We start from the raw sequence: 27809 nt of genomic DNA, 5'->3' as shown, positions 1-27809 counted from the left end.
CCCTCAAAGACTTTGAGAGGGCAAGGGCTAAATGGGACAGTGAGTTGCCTAGGCAACCGATGCGAGCAGCTATGTCATAGCTTTTGGTGAGGAGGTCATCAGTGACCCTACACTGAGGACGTGGGCAGCGGGCATCCGGCCGAGCAGCATCAGCTGGAGCCACAACCAGGTTCGCAATAATGCTGTCAATGGCGGGCATACGGTTCAGACCATACTGCGCTGAATCACACAGTCCTGTGATAGATGGGTCAATGATTTGGGGTCCGCCCAACATTGGTGGAGCTCCTCGATATATGGTTGTGAAACTGGAACGTTGAACTTAGGCTTCTGAGTGACTTTGAAAAAGGCACTTGAAGCGGTGGTTTCCGCAGGGGGATTGTCGACCCCAAGCCTGGATAAAGCCAACTGAACAGCTTGCTTGACAAAGGATAGTCCAGGTCCGGTTTGCGGCATGGACTCTGCCTCGGAGGTATGAGAGCCCACTAATGAATGGCTTGGAGAAAGACTCCTCTCATCCTCATCCTCCACACAGTTTATATCACTTGTCATGTACAAGGAATCAGTTGCAGCAATAGACACGACATGGTCCTCCTGCTGAGTAACTACATTGGTCTGATCAGCCTCATTAGGGACAGCAGGAACTGTCACTGCATCCTTAGGCTGTAGATTCAGAAGCAAGGACTTAATCTGAGCAAACTCAGAAGTCAACGTTTCGACCTTTTCAGCCAAAGCATGGTCATGAGTAACTTTCTTAGCAGAAGGGGCTCCTGCATGTGGGCGTTTACGGCACTTTGGGTCCTTCCTGGGGCTGGAGGCCAAAGTTGCACTAGATATTCCACTTTCCAATGCCGCAAGTCTAGCAGATCTCTCTGCCAGTGGCATGCTGGCACATTTAAGGCAGGCATCGCCAGTCAGGGTTTCCCTCAGGTGTCCGATCCCAAGACAGGAGGGGCAAAACATATGTCCATCATCTGGGCTCAAGGGAGCCAAACAGGTACTACAGCCATGCAACAAAGGCCCTGTCAACATTGTGGACTGCGTGCAGATGGTTAACGCAAGCCCTGATGGTTATAAATGGAAAGACAAAGCGTGAATCACACGCAGTGTAAATAGTAACACGAGGCACGGAGCGTGAAGCACTCACAGCCGTCGGCTTGACACGAGGCACGGAGCGTGAAGCACTCACAGCGGCAGACTCGACACGAGGCACGGAGCGTGAAGCACTCACAGCGGCAGACTCGACACGAGGCACGGAGCGTGAAGCACTCCAGCCGCAGACTCGGCACGAGGCACGGAGCTTGAAACACTCACAGTGTAAAAGCTAATACAAGGCCCGGAGCGTGAAACACTTACAGCCACAGTAATAACACGATGCACACAGCCGAAAAACTCACAGCCCAAGTGCTAAGTCACTTAGAGCAACGACGACAACACTAGCTGCTAGCGGAGCTGTTAAACTTAGCAAATGGCGGCAGTGCAGACAAAGTACTTCAAGGAGTGGAAAACACTCATGGCAAGCCCAACACAGTACACTATACTGGTTCTGATACACACACTACCACGTAGTTAATGGGGTTAGCGACACAATTAAACAAATAGCCAGCTTTCATCGAAACAACACAGCTAATGTGCACAGAGGAAAATATCCAGCAGGGCAGCGGCAAGGCGCGCACCCGGTGTTTAGGAAGGTGTACTCACGACAGCCGTCAAAGAATACAAAAAACGGTGAAGCCGTGTCTCGCAGCCTCTGGAGGACGTGTGCAGTGCACGTAGCTCCAACCGAAGGCGGGTTGCGAGGCTACAAGCGAGAGCGGCAGACGCAGCTAAATGCGTTCTCAACCTCTAAGAATGTGAGAATGTAGAAAAGAAGCGAGCGCTGGGTGCGTCTGGTATATAAAGACAACCAGTGACGTCACCCAGGTCACATTCAATGGTGTGACTTTGTTGGTATATATTCTCGACCTCTGTGCTGCGCACATGTAGTTATCCAGGTGCTAAAGCACCGCCCTCTGGCGGTCAGGAGGAATGAAATAGAACTACATGCCCAAACTGCTGGTTAATCATTCCCAAATCTAGACTGAGCAGTCGGTGTGAAAACATGCCTGTGTGGTCAGATCGAGTTAGTGAATGAAAATATAAGTGAGCACCAAAGAAAATGGAAGTTGTCTGTACCTCTGTCATGGTTGGGGTTAAGTTGGGGGCCGCGATGAATACAACGTAGGGAGCAAACTCTGCTGTTCTGAGGATCTTTAGTGCCTGAATAGGAAAAAGAAGACACATCTGTAGTGCTATCTATGTTTCAGTTCAACTAACCCCCCCCAAAAAACTGCAAATAAATACTTGAAATTCTATCAAAAATCAAACAGAGGTTGCTAAGCCATTAAAGGAAAATAACTGATAAAGATGATGTTTTGTCTCATCAAGCTGATTTCACTGGAATTTGTATTTACTCTTTAAGAATGAACAGATGACACAATAGAGAAAAGCAGGGTTCCAGACAACATCTTTGCTACCTGCGGCTCCACATCCAGGATGGCGATCATGCCCTGTCCGTGGATCTGCCTGATGGTCTCCAATCTGGTTCCATACATGGCATCCTCATGGCTGCCATACTCCAGGTAGTCGTTGTTGCTGATGTCCTGCATCATCTGGTCATGAGATACAAAGTAGTAGTTCTTTCCATTCTCCTCGTCCTTCTTAGGAGACCGAGTCGTGTCTGCGCAGAGTGTGAGAATAAGAGGCGGATGCAGGTCAGTAAATATTTGAAAGAAGAATACGAAGTGTGTGTGTGGCTGCGTTCTTCACGGCTGTTCCATGATTTGAACATACTGTGTATTTACTGGTGTGTTTGTGTGTCCTTACGAGGGATGGGGTAGGCAAAGCGCTCAGGATGTTTAGTGATGAGTGTGTTCTTGATGTGTCTCCTCCCGACTCCATGAGCACCTGAAAAACAATTCCAGTAAATGAATGATTTGGTGAGTACAGTGAACAAAGCATCTGCGTGTGGTATAGTGATCACACCCGGGAATCAGCTCAAACCTGTGCTTCCTGTGGTTGCAGACAATCTGACAAACCACAAAACCCAGGGGAGAGGAAGCGATGGGGTTTAAACGGGAATTACAATATCATGTTAAAACTGAACTTCTGCAAAAGGACTGAGGTCACACCAAACTGAGTAGTTGGCCTTTGGATTTGGCTTCCTAAAGCAGGAGCAGCAGTGCAAGTGTTGTTCTTATTGGCCACTGAGAACATTTTTTATTTTGTGTGTGCGCGATCCCGGGGGGGTGGGGGGGGTCCGGTGTCCACTCATCTTTTAATATATCATCTTTTAATTAATAATAATAATTTAATATATCATCTTTTAATTAATAATACTTTTAATTCAACCAGTAATGTGTGTTTCTGGTACATGGAAGACGCAGCTTTTCACTCCGCATGTCGCGCTGAACAGAGGGGATTAAGCCAAAGAAAATCCTGACATTACATAATTACAGGAATTAATTTGTTTTTAACAAAACACAGCTCCAAATCTATGACCCATGTCATTCAGAGCTGAACTTTTACAACATGAATTTTAAGACTACATTATAATAAGGTAGAACAGAACAAATGCAATTAAACCAAACAAAAATGTAGCTGCAGGCAGTGATATGCTGGCCAAGCCAGAAAGAAAAACCAGAGTTGCCATGGAAACGTGATGTATCTATATGTATGGGTCATTCTGTGTGAAATCATCAGGTGCCTCCCAGGTCACAGACTCGGATTCTCGTGATTTTTTTTTTTTTTTTGGCAAGTACCGACATATGTCTGATGAACACATGCAAAATATTTCTGCTTAATTCCAAGTAGTTTTTTTCAGACATAAATGTTTTAATAAGAGTACCCACAATCCTATTTTTCACTCGCGAATGCATTTTGAGCTTCTTTTCATTTTTAAAAGGCATTATCTCAGTTAAAAATGAAGATATAAAGCTCAAATTTGGAATACACCCTATTTGGGCACCCCAGATACAGTAGATACAGTACAGTAGTAAATTTCAAAAATGGGATACAGAGCTAATTTTTCATTCTGTAGCATCACAAAAATGGCAGTTTGTCCATTCTTGCAAAGAAGGGATTCAATGGATAATCTTCATACTGTACAATACACATATCTGAGGTATTAGTTATATGTGCATCAATAAAAAATGCCAGTAAATTTAAGTATACTGATTACTGCAGCACCCCCTACAAGTCAAATTAAACAAAATTATTTGTGCCTTTTCGCATGAATGTTCTGGACGATGATACCAGATTTGTTTTTTGATCAACTGCATTGATAGCAATATTCGGCAAAATAATAGGCTCAATCCAGGACCTTCCGGGAGATGATTCTGGTGATTTCTGAAGCCAAATTTTGAGAGAATTAGTTGTCTGGTTGCTCTCAGATTTGGACCCAGGTAGGTTCATTCTCTCATGATTCAGAAGTCAAATTTTTTTAAACTATTTCACAGAAAATACATTTTAAGCTTTGGTCAAGTTGCTTTTGCATCAGTCCCCTTTTTCTTTTAAAAGAAAACATGTAGATATGTCAAACTTGAAAACTGGGAACTATCAGATCTAAGGCCAACTAATCAATTAGGTGTAGTATTAACATGCATCAATGGAGTCCAAAATGCAAAGGATTTCATTCTAAATAAAGCTGATCAGTTGCAGTGGCAGCAAAAAGTGGTAAAATAAAAATACAAATAAAAACAAAAATAATTACAAAAATAAAAAATACCAACTATGGAATGTAGGTCTGCTCTGTACTCTAACGGTGTGTTAACCTACCAAGCAAAACCAGTGTTTTCCTCTTGAATGACGGCAGTTTGACCACTTCCTCATATGTCACCAGGTCTAATTGGTCAAAGACTGAAAGATGGAGGAGAAACATCAAGTGACTGCAGTTTGCTGAAAACACACTTCATGAGGACACCACTTATGGAACCAAGCTACGACTTGTTGAAGGAGACTAAGGAGGAGGCTTTGGTTCACAAATACAAATGGATTTTCATGGTAAGTCATCTGTGGGTCCTGAATTAGATGAGCATTTAATATTTAAACCTCAATTATTTCCATAATACCAATAGTGTAAACAGGTGCCAAGCTTTGAGAAAACACTAAGAGCTTTTTATTTAAACTGGAGTGATGAGACAGAGAAGTCTCGTCTCACATACTTGAGTCATTACCAACAAAAGCAGGCAAAGCAGCTGTGAGCTTAGCGCTAATAAAATGATAATGATGCAGGAGTCATTCAGACGTCAATGAAACATGAGGAAGACGTGGAGGAGACAGATACACTGGACACCAGCTGTCCAAGTTACTTACATGCAGCCATGTCAGTGGGTAAGAGACAGCATGAAATATGGACAGAGGATGGAGCGGAAGGGTTAATAAAAAGACAAGTTAAAAAAAGCACCACCATAAACATTATCACACATTATTACAGCATTGTTAGTTACTGGACGGTAAAATAGTGACGCAGCAGGAGAGGCGTGACGGGGAAAAGACAAAGGCAACAGGCGTGAAGCAGTTACACATTTAGTATACGTACCGGACTTTACAGACAACATGTGACAGGACTAAAATTTATTTACTCATCATTCACCTTTAAAGGTACTCAGTCACTTTCCGCAATGTGTATTATCTCCCACTATCAGCTCATTTTAGTTTAAAAGATTCCCTGTGAAACCACAGCGATTCACATTTTACATCCTGGCATCAGTCCTTTGGCGGGACACGATGGTGTAGCGTCCAGTTTGTTTTTTGCTTCTTCTTCTTTTTTTTCTTTCTTTTTTTTTTTTTTTTTTACACTTTTTCAGTTCAATTTTAATTTATTTCATTTATATAGCACCAACTCACAACAAAGCTGCCACAAGTAAGGTCTAACCTTACCAATGCGTAGAGGTTGGTAAGCACACAGGTGACAGTGGTAAAGAAAAACTCCCTCTAATGATTTGAGGAAGAAACCTCAAGCAGACCAGGCTCAAAGGGGTGACCCACTGCTTGGGCCATGCTAACGACACAGTTGACAACACAGGAGATTTTGTGTCTTTTGTTTCTATCTGCACCTGTGCGAACGACTTATCGGTCCAATGCGCGAGTGACCATCTCTGCTACATTTGTTGCACGTGTACTGTGATGCCTGCTGAGGCTGCGGCTGTCGCTCCTTCCTCCTATCTCGTTGCTCAGGGCCCCTTAACACATAGTACGTAATTTGGTCGATCTGCACATAAAGTGCACATGAAGCAGGAATTGTGTGCAAAATATCTAAAATTGCAGCTGCCTCGTACACCTGTTGCTACAGCTATTTTCGCACACCACTGGCTGAAAGACAGAGTGTGCGCTGTGAGAGCCCATCCAACCCTCTTGCAACAGGTGGCCAAATTCCAGGTGACACGCATGAACATCTAACACCGCTGGCATGGCACTTAGAAAATGTGTGGCCATTCGCACTATTAACACAACAACAGTCAACAGACAAACACTGTCGTGCTGGGCGTGAAATTTGTCTAAGTGCCCCACGAGTGTGGCTTTGGTGTGTGCGTTGAACTGACAGGAAGTGTGGCCACCGACAGAAGCAGCTGCGGAGATCTGTTGTTCTGGACATCTCAACTGCACAACACGTACTGTGTTTGGATGGACATGGACTAACAACTGCCCACTTTGACTTGCATGTGTCTGCTTGCTGTCATCACATGGACATAAATAAAAACATATATCTCTGTGGCTGCAGTGCACACACACTGCGGCCCACTGACAGGCTACCCCCAGGTTGAAATGGAACATCAGATCATAACAAGCAGCGGCTGATATGTCACACCACCTACATGAGCTCTGTTCCACATGATACGGTGTTAGTCCTGCGGCGTGCCGTCTACAAGACACGTGTCGGGCAGGACACGCGAGCGGGCCCATTGGACATGCACCAGCAGATGAGGACATGATGAGACTAGTGAACTGCTTTTCATTCATGTCATTTCATGACTGTATGTCTGTGTCCATGAGTCATTAACAAATGAACAGATGGATCATATTTGTGTTGCCCGCTTGATAAGAGGGTTTCAATAAAATGTGATGTTTTTCTATTATGTGTGGTTTTATTTTTTTGTTTTTTTTACATCCATGTCCTTCCTGATATCAGGACGTTTCCGGCATCATTCACAGGCCAGCAATGGTAGCTCAGTGGTAACCAGAGCTTTTGGAAAGCGCGGGTTTGAATCTCGTGGGTGACATGCATTTTAATTTTTTTTCTCCACAGCAGCGTGCGATATGGTTACACAAAGCACTGCTGCTCACACTGTGTTCCCGTGTGCACAAAACTGTTGCAACATGTATTTAAAAAAAAAAAAATTTTTCTTTCACAGCAGCTGTGCAATGTGGTTACACATCACGCAGCTGCTGACACTGTGTTCCCGCATGCACGAACCACTGCAACGGCATCGTGCACGCCTGCCCATCGGCACGATGTTTGTTTCGTGATGCGCTCATACGAGTTCTACCGCCGTTGAGTCGCCCTGAGTTGTACGTTTTCACAGTACGTGTGAAGGGAGCCTCAGCAAGATGTTGGTTCCTCTCCTGCTCAGTAAACCCAAGCCACACACGTGTCTGTTTACCATAATAACCCTACGTGAGTGTGCATTTGTGAAATCTTATAAGCAAGAAGAAGGAAGATGGACACAAGTGGTTGTAAAACACTGATAGGAATCTCTATAATCAAAGTAAGCGCAAAAGTCAGAGATCAAATGTCAAGACATGAAAAGGGCATTTGATTCCAAGCGGATAAGACTAGAACAGTGCATGCAGGGGAGAATGAGCACTGGTGCACACTGAAGACAGAGTTGAGCTGAAGCATTCATATTTTTTTACCAAGCTAATGGATGCAGGAGTAAATGATCGAATCTTGGCATGTAGGACTTTGATTTCTTCATTAGTTGCTGTAGTTTTCAAATATACAGCAGGCAGTATCATAATTGGTGGCCAGTAGACACCAGTAAATATGACGGTATATAATTAATTTAGCCACTCAAAAAACAAAGAAAAAGAAAAAAGGCATCGTCTCTGAAATGGCTCCTCTGATGGCACCCACAACCATAAACTAGTTGTACTGTAACTTTAATCAATCTAACAAGCATAAAACAACTACAAAATGCACCCCATAACCAATGCCAAGGCAATGCAGTGTACCAGCTGGCATGCATGCTGTGCCCAGTGCAAGTCCCCCCAACTTGTGTACAAAACTAAGCAAAGTGTTTCAGAACAAATTCTTGGTAGATAAATTTCTGGGAGAAAACATTGTATTTCATGTGTGTTTAATACACTTAGAGCAGAATGGGGCACCTGTAAACTACCCATCACACAAAAACTCTTGTGTGCCTTTCTAGTTTGCATGTTGTACCAGAGTGCACACTTTCACCAAAGCCCAAACAAACAGAGATTTTCCCTGTTTCTGCAACTTCAACCATATTTGTTTTCAAAATTCATCACCTCTGTTTGAGGACAGATGCAATCGTTTTGTGTAAATTAGATCAGTTAAAACAAACAAAACCTTACAAAGAAAGCACAACTGCTGAGGTAATTAAACACTTGCTGCTGTATAATCAATAGCAAGAGAGCTGGTGCTTTAAAAGTCAATTATATCTGATTTCACAAACAAGTAGCAGGTGTCTAACAAGAGTGTGACTGCACTTTCTGATCATCAGCTGTGTACTTTCTGGATTTGGATACCAGGGTGGGTCTCGACTGGAATCTGTGTGTAGATCTTGTTCGTATTCTATACTAATGGCTTAGCGTACCTGCATTATGCTTGGCCAAGTACTTGTCTTTGTACTGTTTCTTCTTCTTGCCAAACCAGGTGCAACTAGCTTGTTGTTCCTGTTTGGTTTTCTCCATTGCTATACATGCCACTCGCCTGAAAAGGACACACAGACGGCACAATTAAATGGCTGAGAGTCACCAACTGCCCCGAGCCAATACCACCAAAGCAGGAAACACACACAGAAACACACAAGAATTTCAACTCCAGTGTGACTCGTGGTCATTTTTCACGCCTGTCAATTGAATAAAATTTCCATGAGGAATGTAGCAAGCCCGCGCTTTCTCTGTAGATATCGGGTCAAATACCTCAAGGAAACCCCGTTACAACCTCTTACATGCCACGACAGCTTGGAACTACTGTATTTTCAAAAGTATAAACTCACATTTTCCCTCATTTATTTGCTATCTTACGACTTTGGCAAGTCCTGCGATATATACAAGGAGGTTCTCAGCTTTCTGAAGACATCACATCAATTGTCACTGTAAACCAGATACTGAAGACGAGTCACAATATCACTGTCACTGAACTGTGCAGAGAAAAAGAGAAAAGTGTCCCAGTACACTAGTTCGTATCATGTCTTTACACGACTATGTCTGTATTTTCCACCACTTTCCACATTTTAGTGTTTTTCAGTTCTTTGTTTCTTGTTCATTGAGAGAAATCTAGTCTCTGTGGATGTTTAACAACTGCATCAAAGTCAGGCTGAATGTCTGAGGTGGAGATGTGAAGCACAACCGACAGATGATCATCAGTGAGAGAGGACCTGCACCTGGATTTATTAAACTTCATCAAAATTCGGCAGCATCCACCTCTCTCTTTTTGGCATGAGCGGACATTTTTGAGGAGCAGCATAAATGGTAAAAATGGTAAATGGACTGCATTTATATAGCGCTTTTCCATCTGCATCAGACACTGAAAGTGCTTTACACATCAATGCCTCACATTCACCCAAATGTGAGGCTGCTGCCATGCGAGACGCCCACTACACACCAGGAGTAACTAGGGGATTAAGGAAATTGCCCAAGAGCCCTTAGTGATTTTCCGGTCAGGCTGGGATTTGAACCGAGGATCATCTGATGTCAAGCCCAATGCTCAACCACTAGACCATCACCTCCCCAAGCATACACTGGATTAATCATTTCCGAGAAGAAAAAAAAAAAACAGGCTTCAAAATAAAAGCAATACACTCACCACTCCTGCAGTTCCGGTGAAGGGATGAGGCCTGCTGTGCCATTCTTTGTGTTCTCCAGCTTTCCCTGCCACCAGTTGTGGTCGTCCTTGGAGATGATCTGAATGATGTCACCCACCCGGAAGCGAATGCCCGCCTCTTTACAAGGGATAAGGTCATCTTTTGCTGGATCATACTCAAACTGAGCACGCACATATATCTGTAGGGACGGGACAGTAAAAAAAAAAAAGGCACGTTATTGTTCAGGTGCGAACGTAGTGACACTGAAGGGTTGCGGTCACGGGAGAATATGTGGGGAAGAATATGATTAGCCAAGCTGTCCGCATGAGGAGACGAGCTGCTGAAACAATAATACTAGCACTGACACTTGGCATTAAAAGCTAAAAGACAGTGAAATGAAAATTAAAACCAAATAAGCAGAAAGGATGTTAAGCAAGATAAAGCGTCTGCGGGGACATCAGTGTTTCTGGCCACTGGTGGACGCACGTCCATGAACTGCTTTTTTTTTTCTGCGAAGAACCAGATACGCACACTGTGCTTTGACAGCTAGCATAGACACCACTATGACGGGGAACCAAGATTTGCGATGGGGTGGGAGGAGCTGTGATCTACTTCTACAAAGTGTCCACTTCGAGACATCTTACCTTGATGGACAATTTGTCCTTGATAGCAGATCTGGAGATCTATGGGGTTGAGAGCATCACATTTACACTTACACATATGTCATGCTACAAAATACGTTGGGGGAATAAACACTGGAGGTGTGATGCAGGGCCCACATTTAGAGTGTAAGAAGTTATACAGAAGAACACACAGAATCCTGGGGGGAGGGGGGGAATCTTGTTCCAGTTTTAATGTGCAAACACGTGTGACTTTGACACGGACCTAACGCACATGAACTGTTCACTATGATTGCATTCAATTTCAATAGTGTACTGGAATGAAAGGAACCCAACGACAACTCAATAGACCAGTTAAAAGTTTTTTAAACTTCATTCCAGTTATGTTTTAGAAAATGGTTGCCAGTACTGTAATGTGCGTACAAGTTTTATATATTGGTCAAAAATACCAAAATGGTCAAGATGACAGTATGGTATACATAAAAATGCTTGACAGCAAAGAAAGATGAAGAAAGCATCATTACAGTTGAGTTTGTCTTGAGGCTTTGTCAAGCTATCGTATGCAAGTCAACCACACGGACAGACAGACACAGACGCACACACCAAGTCAGACTCACATACAAAGTCAAGCAATTCCTCGAGCTGTTTTGGTTTCAATGATGTAGGTAAGAACATGCTCACAAGAAAGAAAACTAATGTTGATTTTTTTTTTTCTTTTTTCTTTTAACAGTGTTTAAATATATTTAATGTAAAACAGGCAAAAGCCCCAGTCTGGACAATGAGAAAAAGTATGAGCACTCTGATGTTCATACATGCAGATATGTTCGCATTTGTGTTGTCACTGACTAGTAGAAGGCAGTTGGTGTGCAGAAAAGAAAAGAAAGTCACCTGACGGCCTTTAGGCTGAATTGTGGATGGCAGATCCTGGTGAATATGACAGAAAAAAGCATTTCATTAAACATTTTTCACAGAAATGTACAAAAATAAACAAGGTAAACAAAGGACACACATTTTAAGCTTTATTTTTGGCAATTACACTGTTAAAATTTGGATTTAAGATTCCAAGCAGACCAGGTTCAGTTCTACTCCGTCTGTCATACGCCAACGGAGTCGATGGCCAACATGCTTGCAAATGCTTGCTGGCTCATCAGCACCACAGGAAGACCTTTCAGAAGCGTAACAACAATCTGCTTCACTTCAAATATGTGCAACATGCATTTATTATAGATGGGGTAAGACTTTGTGATTTAAATAGATCTGTAAGACTCTGCATTAGTTATTTTTCTGACTAGTTCACCTATTTGGACTCTTGCGTTCTGTGAACATCCGTGACAATATAGCAGAGGTGGGAGTAAGACACTGTCAAGTCATTCTCAAGTCAAGTCTCAAGTCAGCTTGAAAACACTTGATGGTCATTATGGCTTGAGACTTGACTTGGGACTTGCTGATTCATGGCTTGAGAGTGACTTGATGGTGTCTTACTCCCACTTCTGTAGTATAATAAAAGGTGATGTACCAGGATAGAGCTGGTGACACTCGCGTGACCGTTAGCAGGCGACTGCTGGGACAAATCTGGTGACTCCTTCTGCAACAGAAAATAATGAATTAACATTTTTATTCAACAGATTTATCCAACAAATTAGAAAGTATAATCGCAATTCCTCACCTCACAAGACATGGATTGAGACCGGTAACTGGGTACAATCTTGAAAGTGATGCTACCCCTCATCTCCCTCTGTCACCGAAGCAAAATAATAATAATAATAACAACAATAATAATAACGTAGACCGGGCACTCAGAGTGCAACATCAGTACCTTCCTTACATGTCTGACACAGATTCATGCAAATTATTTCTTTGTGATTCAGTAATACCATTATACATGGTAGTATATTGCTTTAACATTTGTTCAGTTCTGTCCAAAACTGAACAACTTTATCCTTGTCTAACACACAACTCTTACACCATGTGCATGGACTCCATACGGTTTAATTCAAACACCCATGTAATTGCCCAGCAAGGTCAAATTTGGTAAAGGTAACTGTTGTCAAGGTTTGTTTGTTGACGACCCCTACTAGGTCCTTTAGCTGAGTTCTACCAAACTTGCTATATCAATGAAGTCTGGCCCTGAGACTGGCATTAAGAAAAACCTTTTTTTTTTGTGGGGGGGGGGGGGGGGGGGGGGGCAAAGATCAAGGAATTTGAGTTTCACCCTGATTTGGACCAAAATGGCACACACACTAGAATTTGCCCTGGCATAGTCAGCCAGAGGTCAATCATCTGGTGAAGGTAAAGGTCACTGAGGGGAAAGTCAGATCGCTGTAGCCCTTTCTTTCGTAACGCCAACTGGTACTATTTCCCAATGATGATTGTATGTCTGGCCTATAAAGCAAGAAGCTTCCTGCACAAAGAGAAGAGAGTGACTTACCAACATCTTCTGGAGCTGCTCTACTGTCTGATTGGCCACACTGATGCCATTAATCTCTCGAATCTCATCTCCTACATGCAGAGTGCCTAAAGCATTGAAACAAGGAATTAGGCTATAAATGACTGTTGTGGGTGTTGGAACATCAGTGATACACCAACTACAGAGAAGGACAGCTCCAGGAATTATCCTGAAGTGGATCCAGGCTAATGTAAGGAAAACTTACATTTCATAGTTATTTCATTAATCAGAAGTTAGCCAATGAGAGGGGAGATATATGTCATTATTGTATTAACTCTTACATTCTACTCTCTCAGAGCCCACGTCTGTTGTTTAACAGAACACAGCCAGAAAGAATGTCCAAACAACTTAACTCAGCGGTATTTTCTTGATTTTTCCATAATTCCCCTTTTAAGGTACTTCTTTTTGGTGTAATGCCCATGTGCTGTACATCAAAATATTTAGAACAATCTCAGCTTTCAGAATATGTGTCACATAACTGTCTGTAACACTGTATATGGAAATACGGCTCTGAATCTCAAAAAATGAAATGTGTTTTAGGGCCCCTTCACACGTAACAAAACAGACGCAGAAACCAGAAGAAAATCCGTGAACCAAACACGAAATGGGGAACCACAAAACATTGCACCTGCTGTCATGAGGGATGCACGTTCCCACAGGAGTGCACGACACACCGGGCACAACGCACAGTGCAAGCAGCTGTTACTTGTTGCACCACGTTGCACCACTGCTGTGGAGAAAAAAAACAACAAAAAAAAAACACACACCATAAAAAAACACCAGATTTTACTGACTCCCTCTTATCAAGCGGACAATACAAGTATGAACAGTCTGTCCTTCTGTAGATGACCCATGGTCATAGACGTACAGTCACGACATGACATGAATGAAGCAGAGCACGCTCATGTCCACATCTGCTGGCCTGGTGTGTCCAGCCGGCCTCATGCACATGTCCGGCCCGACACGCATGTCCTGTGTGCCGCAGGACAGACACCACATCATGTGGAACAGCGGTCACATTAAATAAAAAATAAACGCCACTCGCAGGATTCGAACCTGCAATTTACAAAAGCTCTGATTAACAGACGGAAACTTTACCACTGCGCTACCATCACTGTCTTATAACAGGTGGGAAAAATGCCTAAAATCAATAATGAGATAAATGTATTTTTTTAAAAAAAGGAAAAATTAGACGATCGCCTGCTGTGTGTTCACATGATCTCACAGTCCTTTTCAACTGGGACAGCCTGTCAATGTGTGCACCATGACCCCGTTCGCTGCAGCCCGTCGCAACAGCGATGTATGTTTTTATGTATTTCCATGTGAGGACAGCAAGCAGACACGCGCGTCACAGTGGACAGTCATAAGGCCATATAGTGGGGCGGCATAGCAGAACAATTATTCATTATGTGATAAAAGCATCATTTTTTTTTTTTAAACCAAAATTGGAGCAACTTTAACTTTTTACCCCTGTACAAACAGAAACTGACCTTTGTCACCATTTTTGCTGTTTTTACCCCATACCTCCATGGAATTCAGTCATAGATAGTCCAAACTATACCTTTTTGGAATTGTTATGATCAGACAAATATTGTTGTATAGTTTTCAACATGACTGGAGCATTTTTAAATTTTGACCCCTGTGTAATTCTTTACTGACCCCTGTAGCTCAGAGGTCAGCTTCAGAATCACTTCATATCTGAAAATAAACATTAGTTAATTGAGAATATGTGCGCCAAATTCCGTGCTTTTATCATAAAACGAACAATGTTTATTGAAATTTTAGCTAAGCTGCACAACTAATGTCGGCCAGAACACAGGTGTTCCCTAGCCATGATGTCCAGAACCAGAGATCTCAACAGCTGCTGCTCTCGGTGGCAACGCCCCCTGTCCTTTCAGCGCACACACCAACGTGTCACTCTGTTTCTGTGCTATGTGATCATTTTTTTTTGTTATTTGTTATGTAATTGGACATGTTGTTATTGTAGTACTTATTAATATACCTGTCCTGTTTTTAATGTGACACGTCATGTGCACTGAGCCGTCATTTGTAGCCGAGTCTTTGGTCAGCAATCAGCTGGGAAGCGGCTCGCTGTGCGCGCTCCGATGTGGCTGGTCAGTCCCCATCTATCAGCATTCCACGCTAGTGTGCTCCCCCCGCCACGCCACCAATGTTGCCGGGGGGTGGAGGTGGGAGATACACACATGGCACATGTGTGCTGCTTTGCAACACGTCACATTCATGGGGGCACTTACACAAATGTCACATCCAGCTCAAAAGTGATCGTCTGCTCACTGATTTCGTGCTGACGGTGCAAATGGCAACACATTTTCTTAGTGTGCAGCGAGCGATGTTGGATGTTCGTGTGTGTCACCTGGAATTTGGCCGACACCTGGCACAAGAGGGATTGAACGGGCTCTCACAGGGCACTCTCACTCTTTTAGCTGCTGATGTGTGTGAACAGTTGTAGCGGCAGGTGTACTAGGTGTTAGAGGCAGCTCCGATTTTTCACACATGGCATGCAATTTCTCCTTCGTGCGCTAGTCGGCTTCAATCGTGTTATGTGTGAAGGCGCCCTTAAGAAAAATCTTCAAATCTATATCTAATTACAACTTAATTCATGTTGATAAACTGTTTGACAAACTGTTTTGGTGCTATAAATGGGTTCAACAAAATCTGGCTCACAAAAGTAGTGTAATATAATGAGGAAAATTGTAGGTCAGTGAAAAATAAATTTCCAAAAGGAAAATATCTAATTTCATTTTTTTGAGTGCATTGTTGTTTGTCACTCTGCATTTTCCAAATGTTCAAGATATAATGTCCATGCTTTTCATGTCAAAATGTTCCGAATAACCTCAGCTTTCAGACTGTGCAACACATATTTGTCTAGAACAGTGTATCTAGAGAACCTGAAAAAAATGAAAAGCATTCCTCAAATCTTTCCTGATAATACACCTTTGTTCATGTGGATGAACTGTTTTAATGACAGAAATAGGTTTGCCAAAGTCTTTGGGTCACAAACATAGTGTAATACACGAAGTAAAATGTAAATCAGTGTATATGTCCAAAATAAAAATATAGAATTTCACATATTGAATAAAAATGTTACCATTCACAGTATATATCTTTCAGTGATTTCGATAAAATTACACAGAATTCCACTTTGTGTTTTTCCACAAGTAATTCCTTGTGCGAATACTGAACAAAAACTTGTTTTCCAGCAGTTGAAAAGGCTCTTCTTCCTATTTCTGTTGAAATTACAAGCACTTCTTCCTGTTGTGTCAGTAAAAAAAAAAAAAGAAAAAAAAAAAAGCAGCTTTCTAAAGCAATTTCGCACGAGACTGAGCGCTGTGAGTCTGCTGAAAGGAGGAGGAGGAGAAGCAGACCGATCCATGTGGCATCCTCCAGCCTCTAGAAATGGCTATGAGGCACATAACTTTTTAAATTTTAAAGCTGACACTGCAATTTCAGGAAGTGGTTGAATAATGTCTCTGTGACATTCTGTCGCTGATCTTTAAATAGAAACAAGATGAAAAACGGGCACACTGGCGTGTCCCTGGACCTCAGAGGGTTAATAAACTGTTGCTAATCATATTTGGAGCTAAAGCTTCTGCAGACACGGTTAATAAGGAGTGTAAGTGTTCATATAGATGGTTTGATATGATATATACCTTGCCGATGAATCATTCCGCCATGCATGATACGGGCCACGATACAGTGGTTGAGGTCATTCATTTTCAGAGTAATGCCCTAGAAGAAATGTATTTCCAGAGGAGAAAGATATTAATAACAGATAAATAATACATCATGCTACATTTAATACCAAGGTCTTCTTTGGATGTGAAGCTAAATGATGACTATTTCTAACCTCTCAGTGGTTCACTGCAGTAAAATTGACCATGTGCAGCTGTACAACCGATGACAGAAGATAATTTCATTGCACTTGTAATGACAATAAATCATCATTCATTCATTCACTCATTCAGAAAGCTCTGACTGTAAAAGTCTGACTATATTCATCTTTCAGTACTTTGGTTCCTCGCACTGTGATCTAACACACCACATCAGACTTAAAAAAACTGAGCTACGTGTAGCTTCTTTCTATTAGAGGAGAAGAACTGTATAAAAAAGAAGAAGATGCAGCCACTAGCATGTGAGCCGGCTCAATGAAGTGTCACACAACAATATATTTCTGTTTTCCCCTTGGGGATGAATAAAGTATCTTCTATCTGAAGTCAACAAACATTTGAAAGACAGGGTTGCCAAAAAAAGTACAGACCCTTTAAAATTCTGTTTGAATAAAAAATACTCTTTAAAATCAGCATTCATGGGTGAACACAGCCCTTAATTCAGCAGCCCTTGTGCAGCTCAATTGCACAGTGACTTCAGTCTAAAAAAGAGTGAAAAAATTCTAAATGATTCAACCCACTCGTCAGAATTTCTTAAGAAGCAACGGGTCATGTGGCAGACTTCTGCGAATGAAAATTAAGACCACAGCAAGTCCTTTGTGCCTACAGGAATTAGATCATACCATAGACTTAAAAACTCTAAGGTATTTTAAATTATGAGCACACTGTTTATTTTAGCATTCAACCATTTTATTTATTCACACATGCTTGTCATGTTTTTGCAATGTTTTATTGCTTTGTCTGTCTTGTTTGTTTTTTTTTATGTCTTGTATTTATGTTTTTAATGTTATGCAGTAGGAGTGTATAATGGTGACCACATAGATTTCCTACTTGTGGATAATAAAGTTTACCTTGAAATCTGTCAAGTGTGTTGAAGACCCTGACAATTTTTGTCTTTGATGCTAATGTCGCGGCCGTTACCACGGAAGATTTGTATGTGCCAGCAGACAGCACACAACATTGTAACGCTGGCCTACATGACTACGTCAAGCAGCAATGCAACAGTATTCCTGTTTAGATATGCGCTTAGAGAAAAAAAAGAGGGGGGAAACAGATATGACCGAGCATACTCGAGGAGCACCGAAATTCCATCTTATATTCAATATCTACATGGACTCTGTGGTACGAATTGTCTGTCATGAAGTCCTAAAGGAGCACCCAGAGGTGAGCATCAGAGTAAAATATCGCGTACCGAATGAAGTACTATCAATATCATGAGAAAGCCCCAGCAAATTGTGTTACTCAGGTCACCGAACTCCTACAACCCCTGGCAAAAATTATGGAATCACCGGCCTCGGAGGATGTTCATTCAGTTGTTTAATTTTGTAGAAAAAAAGCAGATCACAGACATGACACAAAACTAAAGTCATTTCAAATGGCAACTTTCTGGCTTTAAGAAACACTATAAGAAATCAAGAAAAAAGATTGTGGCAGTCAGTAATGGTTACTTTTTTAGACCAAGCAGAGGAAAAAAATATGGAATCACTCAATTCTTAGGAAAAAATTATGGAATCACCTTGTAAATTTTCATCCCCAAAACTAACAGCTGCATCATATCAGATCTGCTCATTAGTCTGCATCTAAAAAGGAGTGATCACACCTTGGAGAGCTGTTGCACCAAGTGGACTGACATGAATCATGGCTCCAACACGAGATATGTCAATTGAAACAAAGGAGAGGATTATCAAACTCTTAAAAGAGAGTAAATCATCACGCAATGTTGCAAAAGATGTTGGCTGTTCACAGTCAGCTGTGTCTAAACTCTGGACCAAATACAAACATGAGAAGGTTGTTAAAGGCAAACATACTGGTAGACCAAGGAAGACATCAAAGCGTCAAGACAGAAAACTTAAAGCAGTATGGCTCAAAAATCGAAAAATGCACAACAAATGAGGAACAAATGGGAGGAAACTGGAGTCAACGTTTGTGACCGAACTGTAAGAAACCGCCTAATGGAAATGGGATTTACATACAGAAAAGCTAAACAAAAGCCATCATTAACACCTAAACAGAAAAAAAACAAGGTTACAATGGGCTAAGGAAAAGCAATCGTGGACTGTGGATGACTGGATGAAAGTCATATTCAGTGATGAATCTCGAATCTGCATTGGGCAAGGTGATGATGCTGGAACTTTTGTTTGGTGCCGTTCCAATGAGATTTATAAAGATGACTGCCTGAAGAGAACATGTAAATTTCCACAGTCATTGATGATATGGGGTTGCATGTCAGGTAAAGGCACTGGGGAGATGGCTGTCATTACATCATCAATAAATGCACAAGTTTACGTTGATATTTTGGACAATTGAAAGGATGTTTGGGGATGATGAAATCATTTTTCAAGATGATAATGCATCTTGCCATAGAGCAAAAACTGCCAAAACATTCCTTGCAAGAAGACACATAGGGTCAATGTCATGGCACAGGGTCAATGTCAACGAGCAGATCTGATTTGATGCAGGTGTTAGTTTTGAGGATGAAAATTTACTGGGTGATTCCATAATTTTTTCCTCAGAATTGAGTGATTCCATATTTTTTTCCTCTGCTTGGTCTAAAAAAGTAGCCGTTACTGACTGCCATAATATTTTTTTCTTGATTTCTTATAGTGTTTCTTAAAGCCAGAAAGTTGCCATTTGAAATGACTTTAGTTTTGTGTCATGTCTGTGATCTGCTTTTTTCTACAAAATTAAACAACTGAATGAACATCCTCCGAGGCCGGTGATTCCATAATTTTTGCCAGGGGTTGTATATGCAGATGGTGAGACTATTTTTGCTAACTTTGTGACTGAATTGGGGAGCATCCCTAAAATATACGACTGGACTTCACACGGTTTGGTTCACAGAGACTATGGACTTCAATATGGACAATGAAATCAAGAGTCAGAAGAGTTTGGTGAATGGCGGTAATAATAAAATTAAGAATGTATGAAGTTGCAAATACCTTGAACATACTCTACCATTGCAAACAATGATATGAATACCCCTTGTTTCCTATATGCCAGGATTGGAGCCACTTTCCAGAAATGCAACTAGCCACATGTGTTAACAGATAAATGAATACAGTTATCAACAACAGGGACTTTTCTAACAACATGTGTGCTCTCTTGCTTCCTATGTAGTATTCAAGCATGGGCCTTCATGGAAAGAGAACTGGAAAATATTGAGACCATAGCGCATGGGATTTTGAGGAAAATTGAGAAAGGTGGATATGAACATAAAAACACACCTAGCAGGAGAAAAAAAATGGATCGAGTTTCAAATGGATGGAGACCTAGACTGGAGCTTCAAAATCTCAAAAGAACATCTGCATCAGATTAACAACAAGCTTCCCTTCCACGATTTCTGCTACCACCAACGTCTCAAATATACTGAACACATCTGTCACCTGAATAACAATGTGCTGCAAAAGCAGGTGCTTTTTGATAATAGAGCACCAAGGAAAGTCTGGAGTAACACTGAGAGACTGCTGACTGTTGAGACTCTTCAGCTAAGAAAAGCTATGAAGGTCAAAACAGCCTACAAGTGAATGATAGATGCCAGGGTTCCCCTCTCATCCATTCAGGAGCATCCCAAGGCTGGCAATGTGCCAAGAGGAAAATAATGATGATGATGCATGCTATCATTGCAAGAGTGCAAAAGATGGGGAACACTGAGTGACACTTTTCAGCATTTTTATGGACCAAACAGCTAACTGATTAATTGGCACTTCACCAAAAGCTTCACTGTTTGAAGCCTTATTTCACAGCTCATTGCTGACTACTGACATCTACTGGTCAAATAAGCAAGAAGACGCAGGAAAAGGTCTGTGGACATGCAAGTAATAGACACTTTTGTCAAGAAAAACAAACGTGTCAGCCTTAAGTGATGCTATATTCTAATGATGGAATCTAGAGAGACAATTTTTGGGAATAAATCGTGATGAATCTCTGAAACAGTTGACATTAAATCTCAAATACATGGAAATGTAAAAGGTAGATTAAAAACTTGTTTTGCACTAGGTGACTCCTTCAATAATTCTGTTATTGTGAACAAGACTATTTTCATTTTCAAATGTGCTCCTTGAAAGTTAAAACCTGAATAAGAAACAATGAATCAAAGATTTGTACACATTTTAACACACATGGCTGTGTTTAATTAATATTTCAGATTTAAAAGATTGTGCAGCGTAAAAGCCTGCTGCTTCAGAAAACAAGAGTCATCTGAAGAGGACAAATCCCTCGATCCCCACAAATCATTAATACAAAGTGTGACGGGGGATCAGCCAAGTACACCCTTATGCTAAATAGGAATGAAATTGGTGAACTGGCTTTTGAGACGTCGCGCTAACAAGAGTGGCAATGATAATATCTTGAATATCTCACTGTGACCTTGAAATTGAAAACTGAGCTGTGTGTGATTTAAACGGCCTCAGAGCTGCTGAGCTCATCAGAGCACTGCAGATATGCTGAAATGATGAATAAATATTTGAATACAATTATTTTGAAGGCGTTATTTAAAAAAATTCTGGTCTATAAAACTTGGATTAACAATACTTAGAGTTACTTAGACTTAGGCTGACAAACAGTTTCTTCCCCTGGGCCATACATACTGCAAACACCCATGGAGACACACACACACCCCCACCCACAAACCTACCCCCATAAACACACACCGACAACAACCAACCCAGTCTACCTCCAGTCTCCCTCCCCCAGTGTTCACAATCACTGCCCTGAATGTTTAGTCACATTTTGAACTGTACTTTAATTTTATATATATATGTGTGTGTGTGTGTGTTTGTATATATATGAATGTATTGAGCTGGAATTTATACACAGGCCCACCACACATGTAGTGGGCGCATGTGTGGCATGTATAAATTCTGGCCCAATCTGAACTGACAGAAAGGATCTAAAGAGTCACATCCAAAAACTTTGAATATCCAGGACTTGTCCGTACAGAATCGTCCACCCTTATCGCTGGCCTGCAGCAGCCGAAGGAGAAAGAACAAATCATCATCCAGAATTGTCCACACTGACGATCCCTCTCAAAAACGGGCAAGTCAAAATTTCCTTTTATACAGGAGTCTAAATTTTCGGGGTCCACAACTTGCTCGTGAGTAAAGCTGAATCACGACTTACGCATGCACAAGTTAACGGCCTCACCTGTAATATTTTATGGCATATTAATTTATTTTCAAAGCTGAACAAATAGATCTAATATTGTGCTTCCTTTGCGTCATTTAATGACAATAATTAATTTTAAACTGTACGTACCTTGCTATTTTTTTTTTTGTTGTTTTTTGTTTTGTTTTTTTTTCCCAGCAAATGCAACAGCTTGCAGTTTTGTCTCAATGGTGCAGGAACTGTACTTCCTTTTTGTGATATCACTGGTAGAAGGAGTTGCTCCCTCCAGAGTCAAATTATCAGTAGACTGTCCATCAGCACACATGCTTGAGCAGGAGGCTGCCATTTGGATCCGCGACTGCTCACACAGGCAATCAGCCAGGCAGCGATGTCTGGCGGCTAACATACATGGCCTGGCCTTTAAACAAAATGCCGCGTATTTGAGGCAGGCGTTTATTTATTTTTTTTTTACCTTGTGATTAAATGGAGCAGGCCATATTTAAGGTCAGGCGTTTAATCAAGGAAATACGGTAGATCAAATTCAAATTCCACCCAATCCTACAAATACCATCTCAAGCTTTCTCAGACAGTGAGAATACTGCTTTAATTGGGGTACACGTCTACCCACCATGGGCTCGTCTGTGTTCTTCTGGAACTGGACTAGGCGAACCCTGGTGACGTTTTCCAGGTCCATGTCTCCGTTGGTGCTGTCTGGAGAGTCTCCATTCAGATATGGTGACGTAGGCGGTGGGGTCACCCTCAGCGCCTCATCACTATAGACCTCATGGGCCACCACGTCATGGGTCTGTAGCAGAGCCTGGTGTGTGCACAGTCACAATCAGTCACATTCAAACCATGTCCCAGCATCCTCCCAGTTACTTTTTGTTTGTTTTCTTGTAATCTCTGGGTAATTACATCAACCTTTAACACAGAGTATTACACGTGGAACAATGGCTTTGTCACCTACATGTAATGTGTGTGTGTGGGTGGCAGTAGAGCCGAGGGGAAAAACCTGACATGAAAGAAAATTGGCAGCAGCTTGCGTTTGAGAACAGTAAATGTGGTTACTATATTACGTAGCATCTCACCATGAAATGTGGTTGTGTGAGGATCCTCCGCAGCTCCTTGGCCTCCATGTTCTCTGGGTAACAGGAGATGGTCTCCAGTACCTGCAATAAGGACAAAGAAAGGTCAGAGTAGATTCTGACAGCGTCTTTTTCACATGGCTGTTCCTCTCATCATGAACACGAAACCCTGCACTGATTTCTTCACCTCTTTGGCTCTCTGCACGCCGTCACTCGGAGGATTCCTGATCTGAGGAGAGGACCTGGTGTTGATCTTGTCATAAAGCTGAAAGAAAAAACAACCAAACAATAAATCCATAGTTATAATGAAACATTTTAACAGAACATTATTTATCAAGAAACTAAAATTTATCAGACTAAAACAAAACCAAGTATTGCAGTGTAACCCATAAACATGTAAAGAAATCTACCCCTGTGATGGGTAATTTTTTCCACAGTACTTGTGCTGGTAACCGACTGCCATTTCAGTACTAAATTTGTTATCGTTGTTGCCTTGTAAGCCAAAGCAACTGGAATTATGACATCCTGCAAAAAGGACCACATATCACACAACATTTAGTGAAATTTTCCACAGACTACCAGAGGTACCCGTCTTGGCCCGGGTGAAGAGTTTTAAATGTTTTTCATTCTTTTAAAAATGTTGTATGACTGTGCTAAAACTATCAAGCTTGTTTCCTAATAATTAAGACATTTATTTTTGTTTTGATTATTTTATTTTTCACTGTTTTCTGTTCTGTATTGTATTGACTTAAAATAGCTAATGTCATGATTCTATCCACTCAGATACAGTTGGTAACAGTAGCTGCCTCTAAAGCTGGTTTGCGATCTGCCAACAAACACAAAGAAGTTTTATTGTGAAGTATAAAGTTTATTTTCTGACTGTGGCTGATGATGTGATCAAGGTGAGCACCTTAAAGCACCAATTCATGATGGATTTAATCATTCTTGTGTCTTGAAAATGGTGTCATATTTTATAAATTGGTAGCATCACAGTGTGATGTAACAGCTAACGTTAGGATGACTGAATGGCTCCTTTTAAAATCTTTTTATTACAAATAACTGTAATAATATGGCTTGCTGTGTGGTTAAGTGGCATAAGGGATCATCCCGTCTATAAACAGGCATAACGGATCATCCCATCTATAAACGGCCTCACGTGTATGAGACTCACTACACAGAGTGACACCTTTAACAGTGTCACACATACGAGTTTGTTTAAAGTCAGGATGGCTAAATCTCTGATCTGAGTCTCAGAGTTTCACACAGGAGAGTTCAGTGCCACCCTACATTCATGGATGTTTTCTGTGGAAGTGCAGCCAGGCACTTTGTTACCCACATAAAATGGCAAATATGTGATTCTGTTGCAAACTGTTGGCTGGTTATGACCCCTGTTGGTAAATTATGAAATTAGAAGGAATAAATAAGATCACTCTGCTGCACAGTTGAAAGTGCAAGCACTTATGTGTGCCTCTTTGTGTTAATCTAAGGCACTCACATCTAACAGGGTGTGAAGATGCTGGTCCTGGAAGACGCTATGAAGGAAGTCCATGTCCTTCTCACTGCAATCTGTCAACGCATGAATCTCCTCTAGACTGTCCAAAACCTGGGAGACTGCCCCTGTTTGTACACATGAATGCACACTTTATACACTAAAAAGTAATGCCAAAGATCCATTCATACTCGTAGATGCGCTCACAGTTACAAACAGTCCTTGCAGAAGTTCAACACAACACAGATGCAAACGGTGAACATGACAGACTGACAGGCACCCGACATGTTGCACATCCACAAACAGGCAAAAAAGGAAGTAAGATACCAAAAATAAACACGAAAAAAATAAACCACAACACAGATAGAAAAGACAAACATGTAAAAACACTTTTTTTTTAACCCCAAGTAAGTACCTGCTGCATCGCCCATACATGCAGCACAACCAGAGAAACAGCGGTACATGGCGTCAATTCAACAGAAGAGGAAAGTCAGCTCATAAAGTCATTTTATATTAAGTATAGATCATGGCTTAGCTGAAAGGAACAGGTTGTTAAAGTCAAAATGAAAATTTGTAATGGGGGAAGCTGTTTTACAAATGCTATTTTCTAACCTAATTCTTTCCTTTTCACTCTTTTGTGATTATGTCTGTGTAACCTTTCTGACTAGTCCATCTGGTGAACACTAAAGGAAGACCATGTTTTGATAATGGAAAACAGTGTGGTGGGGAAAAACCTTTTTTGCATTCCTAACACCCTGGATATGACAATGAAAAGTTTCCGGGACTGTAGATTTATTTTGCAAGTATATTTATTTTTACTTATTTCATAAATTTATGCTGTTACTTTGTGGCATTTTTGTTTTTTTGTGCAAAGGGCTATATGGCGGCTTCAAGTAATAATACCCATTTTATAATAATTTAAAAATACTTTTATTTTATTCTCCTGAACTGAACAGACAAACAGCCCAACAACCTTTGCAACATGAAACGTTTAGCCTTATGTTGTTTCATCTTAGAGTGATTTTGGATACATATGTAAAAATAAATAAATTAAATTAAAAAATTTATTTATTTATTTATTTTAATCTAGAAATGACAAACATCAGCTAAATTTCACAGCTCTCCCTATCACATATTGGCAAAAATCAACCCAGAAAGCACATCGACAGTCATAGACAGAGATTTTGAAAGAGTGCGACCATGAACGCTTGGAGACGAAGCAGCGTCAGGTGACTACAGCGGACAGCTCCCAATGCCATCTCAAGGAGACAGATTATAGTGAGCACTGCAAAGTGCTTTACTATGCTGAACATGTTGATTGACTGTGGGTTGGACAAATGAAAAAATGAAGCAGCACAAATGTGATAATGGTAGTCAAATGTTTAATGACCATCATGTCGAACTCAAGGAACTTTGAAATACTGAAGCATACAAAGCCCTGTGAAGTCTGAAGCAGCCATGTGTGTCACTTATGCTGAAGTGGACGGCTCTATTCGCAATGTCAACAGGAAAAAAAACAAACAAAAATGAAACAATCAAGAAACACAAATATGATGATGGCCATCAGATGTTTGATGACTATCAGGATGAACTCCTGGAACTTGGATATATTGAAGTATACAAAGCCATGTGAAGCCTGAAGCAGTGTCGGACAGCAGGGCAATATTCTCCATGGTTGCTGTGTACCATTTCAGGAGAAGCAAAATGAGCAGGATGCAGTTGTGTTGAAATGTACGTACAGTATTTATTATTTATTACTCAGTTTGTCCAGTCTGGTTTCCACTTACTGTATGTATTTTTAATGGCAAATGGAGCACATTTATATCGCGCATTTTCATCTGCATCAGAAACTCAAAGCGCTTTACAAAAATGCCTCACATTCACCCATTTACAAACCGATGTCAGGGTGCTGCCATGCAAGGTGCTCATTACACACCAGGAGCAACTAGGGGATTAAGGACACTTAGCGATTGTCTGGTCTGACTGGGTTTTGAACCAAGGATCCTCTGGTCTGAAGCCCAACGCTTCAACAACAATCATATTATCAATGCTGACGGTATGGCTGACTGTAAATCTTGTCAAAACAAAAAGACAATAATAACTGTGCCCCCCTACAGTGGTTTGTAGGTGACTATTAATGATACACAGAATTAGAATTCTATATAAAAATAGGTTTGGAGAAAGAAACAAAAACATGCTAGACACTGACTGATAACTGTAACTCTGAAATGCAAAAGAGGGCCAGCAGATAATTTACACATCAGAATAACCAATTCCTAAATAAATACTGTGTACGAGGGTAGGCTGAAAAGTTCTAAGGCTCCCCATGAAGGAGTAATGCATTAACTGCATTATGGTGAGCCTTAGAACTTTTCAGCCTACCCTCATATAATGTCAACAGAAAATATAATGGAAATTCAATAATATTCTGTTCAACTGTAGCTACGGAGCAAACTGACTCCAGTGATGCATGTAAACTGAATGTAACCTGACCACAAACATAAATGTTATTTCCTTTAAAAGACAGCAAAGAACACAAAGATAATCATTCAACACAAAACCGGAGGGGAAAAGATTTGTGTATATATACAGAATGGCAATTTGAAGTTTTATAGATGGGGAGGGGGATACGTACTTTCAGCAGCTAGCAGTCCTACAGACAGCACAGCAGGAGGAGGAAAACAAAAACACCAAATAAACAGGCTGTAATTTGAAGCAGTTTGCTCAGGCAGAGTTGATCAACAATATCAAAATGAAAGAAAGAACAGAGATTCAGCAAGAGGGAGTCACAAAGTAAGCAAAAGCGGATGTCTGGCAAGGAAGTGTTGCTGCAAGGATCTGCTGTAGGACAACGGTCAGTGACCCTCTGCAACTGCAAAAGTGAAGCAGACACAAAGGAGAGTGAACGCGCAGACTGCCAGCTTCAGCACAGGGACATACAGGTTCCTTCATTCAGCACACAATGATGTCATACAACACTGTAATTACAGTTTGTGGACTTACTAGTATAGGAAACGAAATGAGACAGAGAAGTGGGAATGTTAGGCAAACATCTGTCTCTATTTAGACTAACTAGAGGAAGTGGCAGACACACAGGTGGAAATCTCTTTATGATGATAGAAGTGAAACC

The 27809-nt window shown here is 41.2% G+C and overlaps 1 protein-coding gene across 11 annotated transcripts in view; it reads right to left on the bottom strand.

The window, feature by feature from the left end:
- LOC117514813 (peripheral plasma membrane protein CASK-like) overlaps positions 1–27809 on the bottom strand; it is a 161509-nt gene that overhangs the window by 9662 nt on the left and 124038 nt on the right. Inside the window, exons 11-27 of one of the 11 annotated variants that reach the window (XM_034175423.1) lie at positions 27315–27332; positions 24686–24810; positions 23378–23455; positions 23194–23274; positions 22734–22922; positions 16766–16844; positions 13077–13162; positions 12315–12383; positions 12165–12233; positions 11537–11572; positions 10673–10711; positions 10031–10227; positions 8817–8932; positions 4813–4878; positions 2863–2943; positions 2514–2716; positions 2173–2256 (exon numbers count right to left, since the gene is read on the bottom strand). In XM_034175423.1, the coding sequence (XP_034031314.1) occupies positions 2173–2256; positions 2514–2716; positions 2863–2943; positions 4813–4878; positions 8817–8932; positions 10031–10227; positions 10673–10711; positions 11537–11572; positions 12165–12233; positions 12315–12383; positions 13077–13162; positions 16766–16844; positions 22734–22922; positions 23194–23274; positions 23378–23455; positions 24686–24810; positions 27315–27332 (1616 nt within the window). Of the gene's footprint in view, positions 1–2172; positions 2257–2513; positions 2717–2862; positions 2944–4812; positions 4894–8816; positions 8933–10030; positions 10228–10672; positions 10712–11536; positions 11573–12164; positions 12234–12314; positions 12384–13076; positions 13163–16765; positions 16845–22733; positions 22923–23193; positions 23275–23377; positions 23456–24685; positions 24811–25094; positions 25276–27314; positions 27333–27809 lie in introns of those variants that run through there. The other 10 variants (XM_034175410.1, XM_034175418.1, XM_034175456.1 and 7 more) reach the window with 10 other exon arrangements.

This window comes from Thalassophryne amazonica, chromosome 1, assembly GCF_902500255.1.
Source record: "Thalassophryne amazonica chromosome 1, fThaAma1.1, whole genome shotgun sequence".
In the NCBI taxonomy this organism is placed as follows: Eukaryota; Metazoa; Chordata; class Actinopteri; order Batrachoidiformes; family Batrachoididae; genus Thalassophryne; species Thalassophryne amazonica.
Note: the sequence above shows the minus strand (reverse complement) of the source record. Positions and strands in the feature narration are given on the sequence as shown.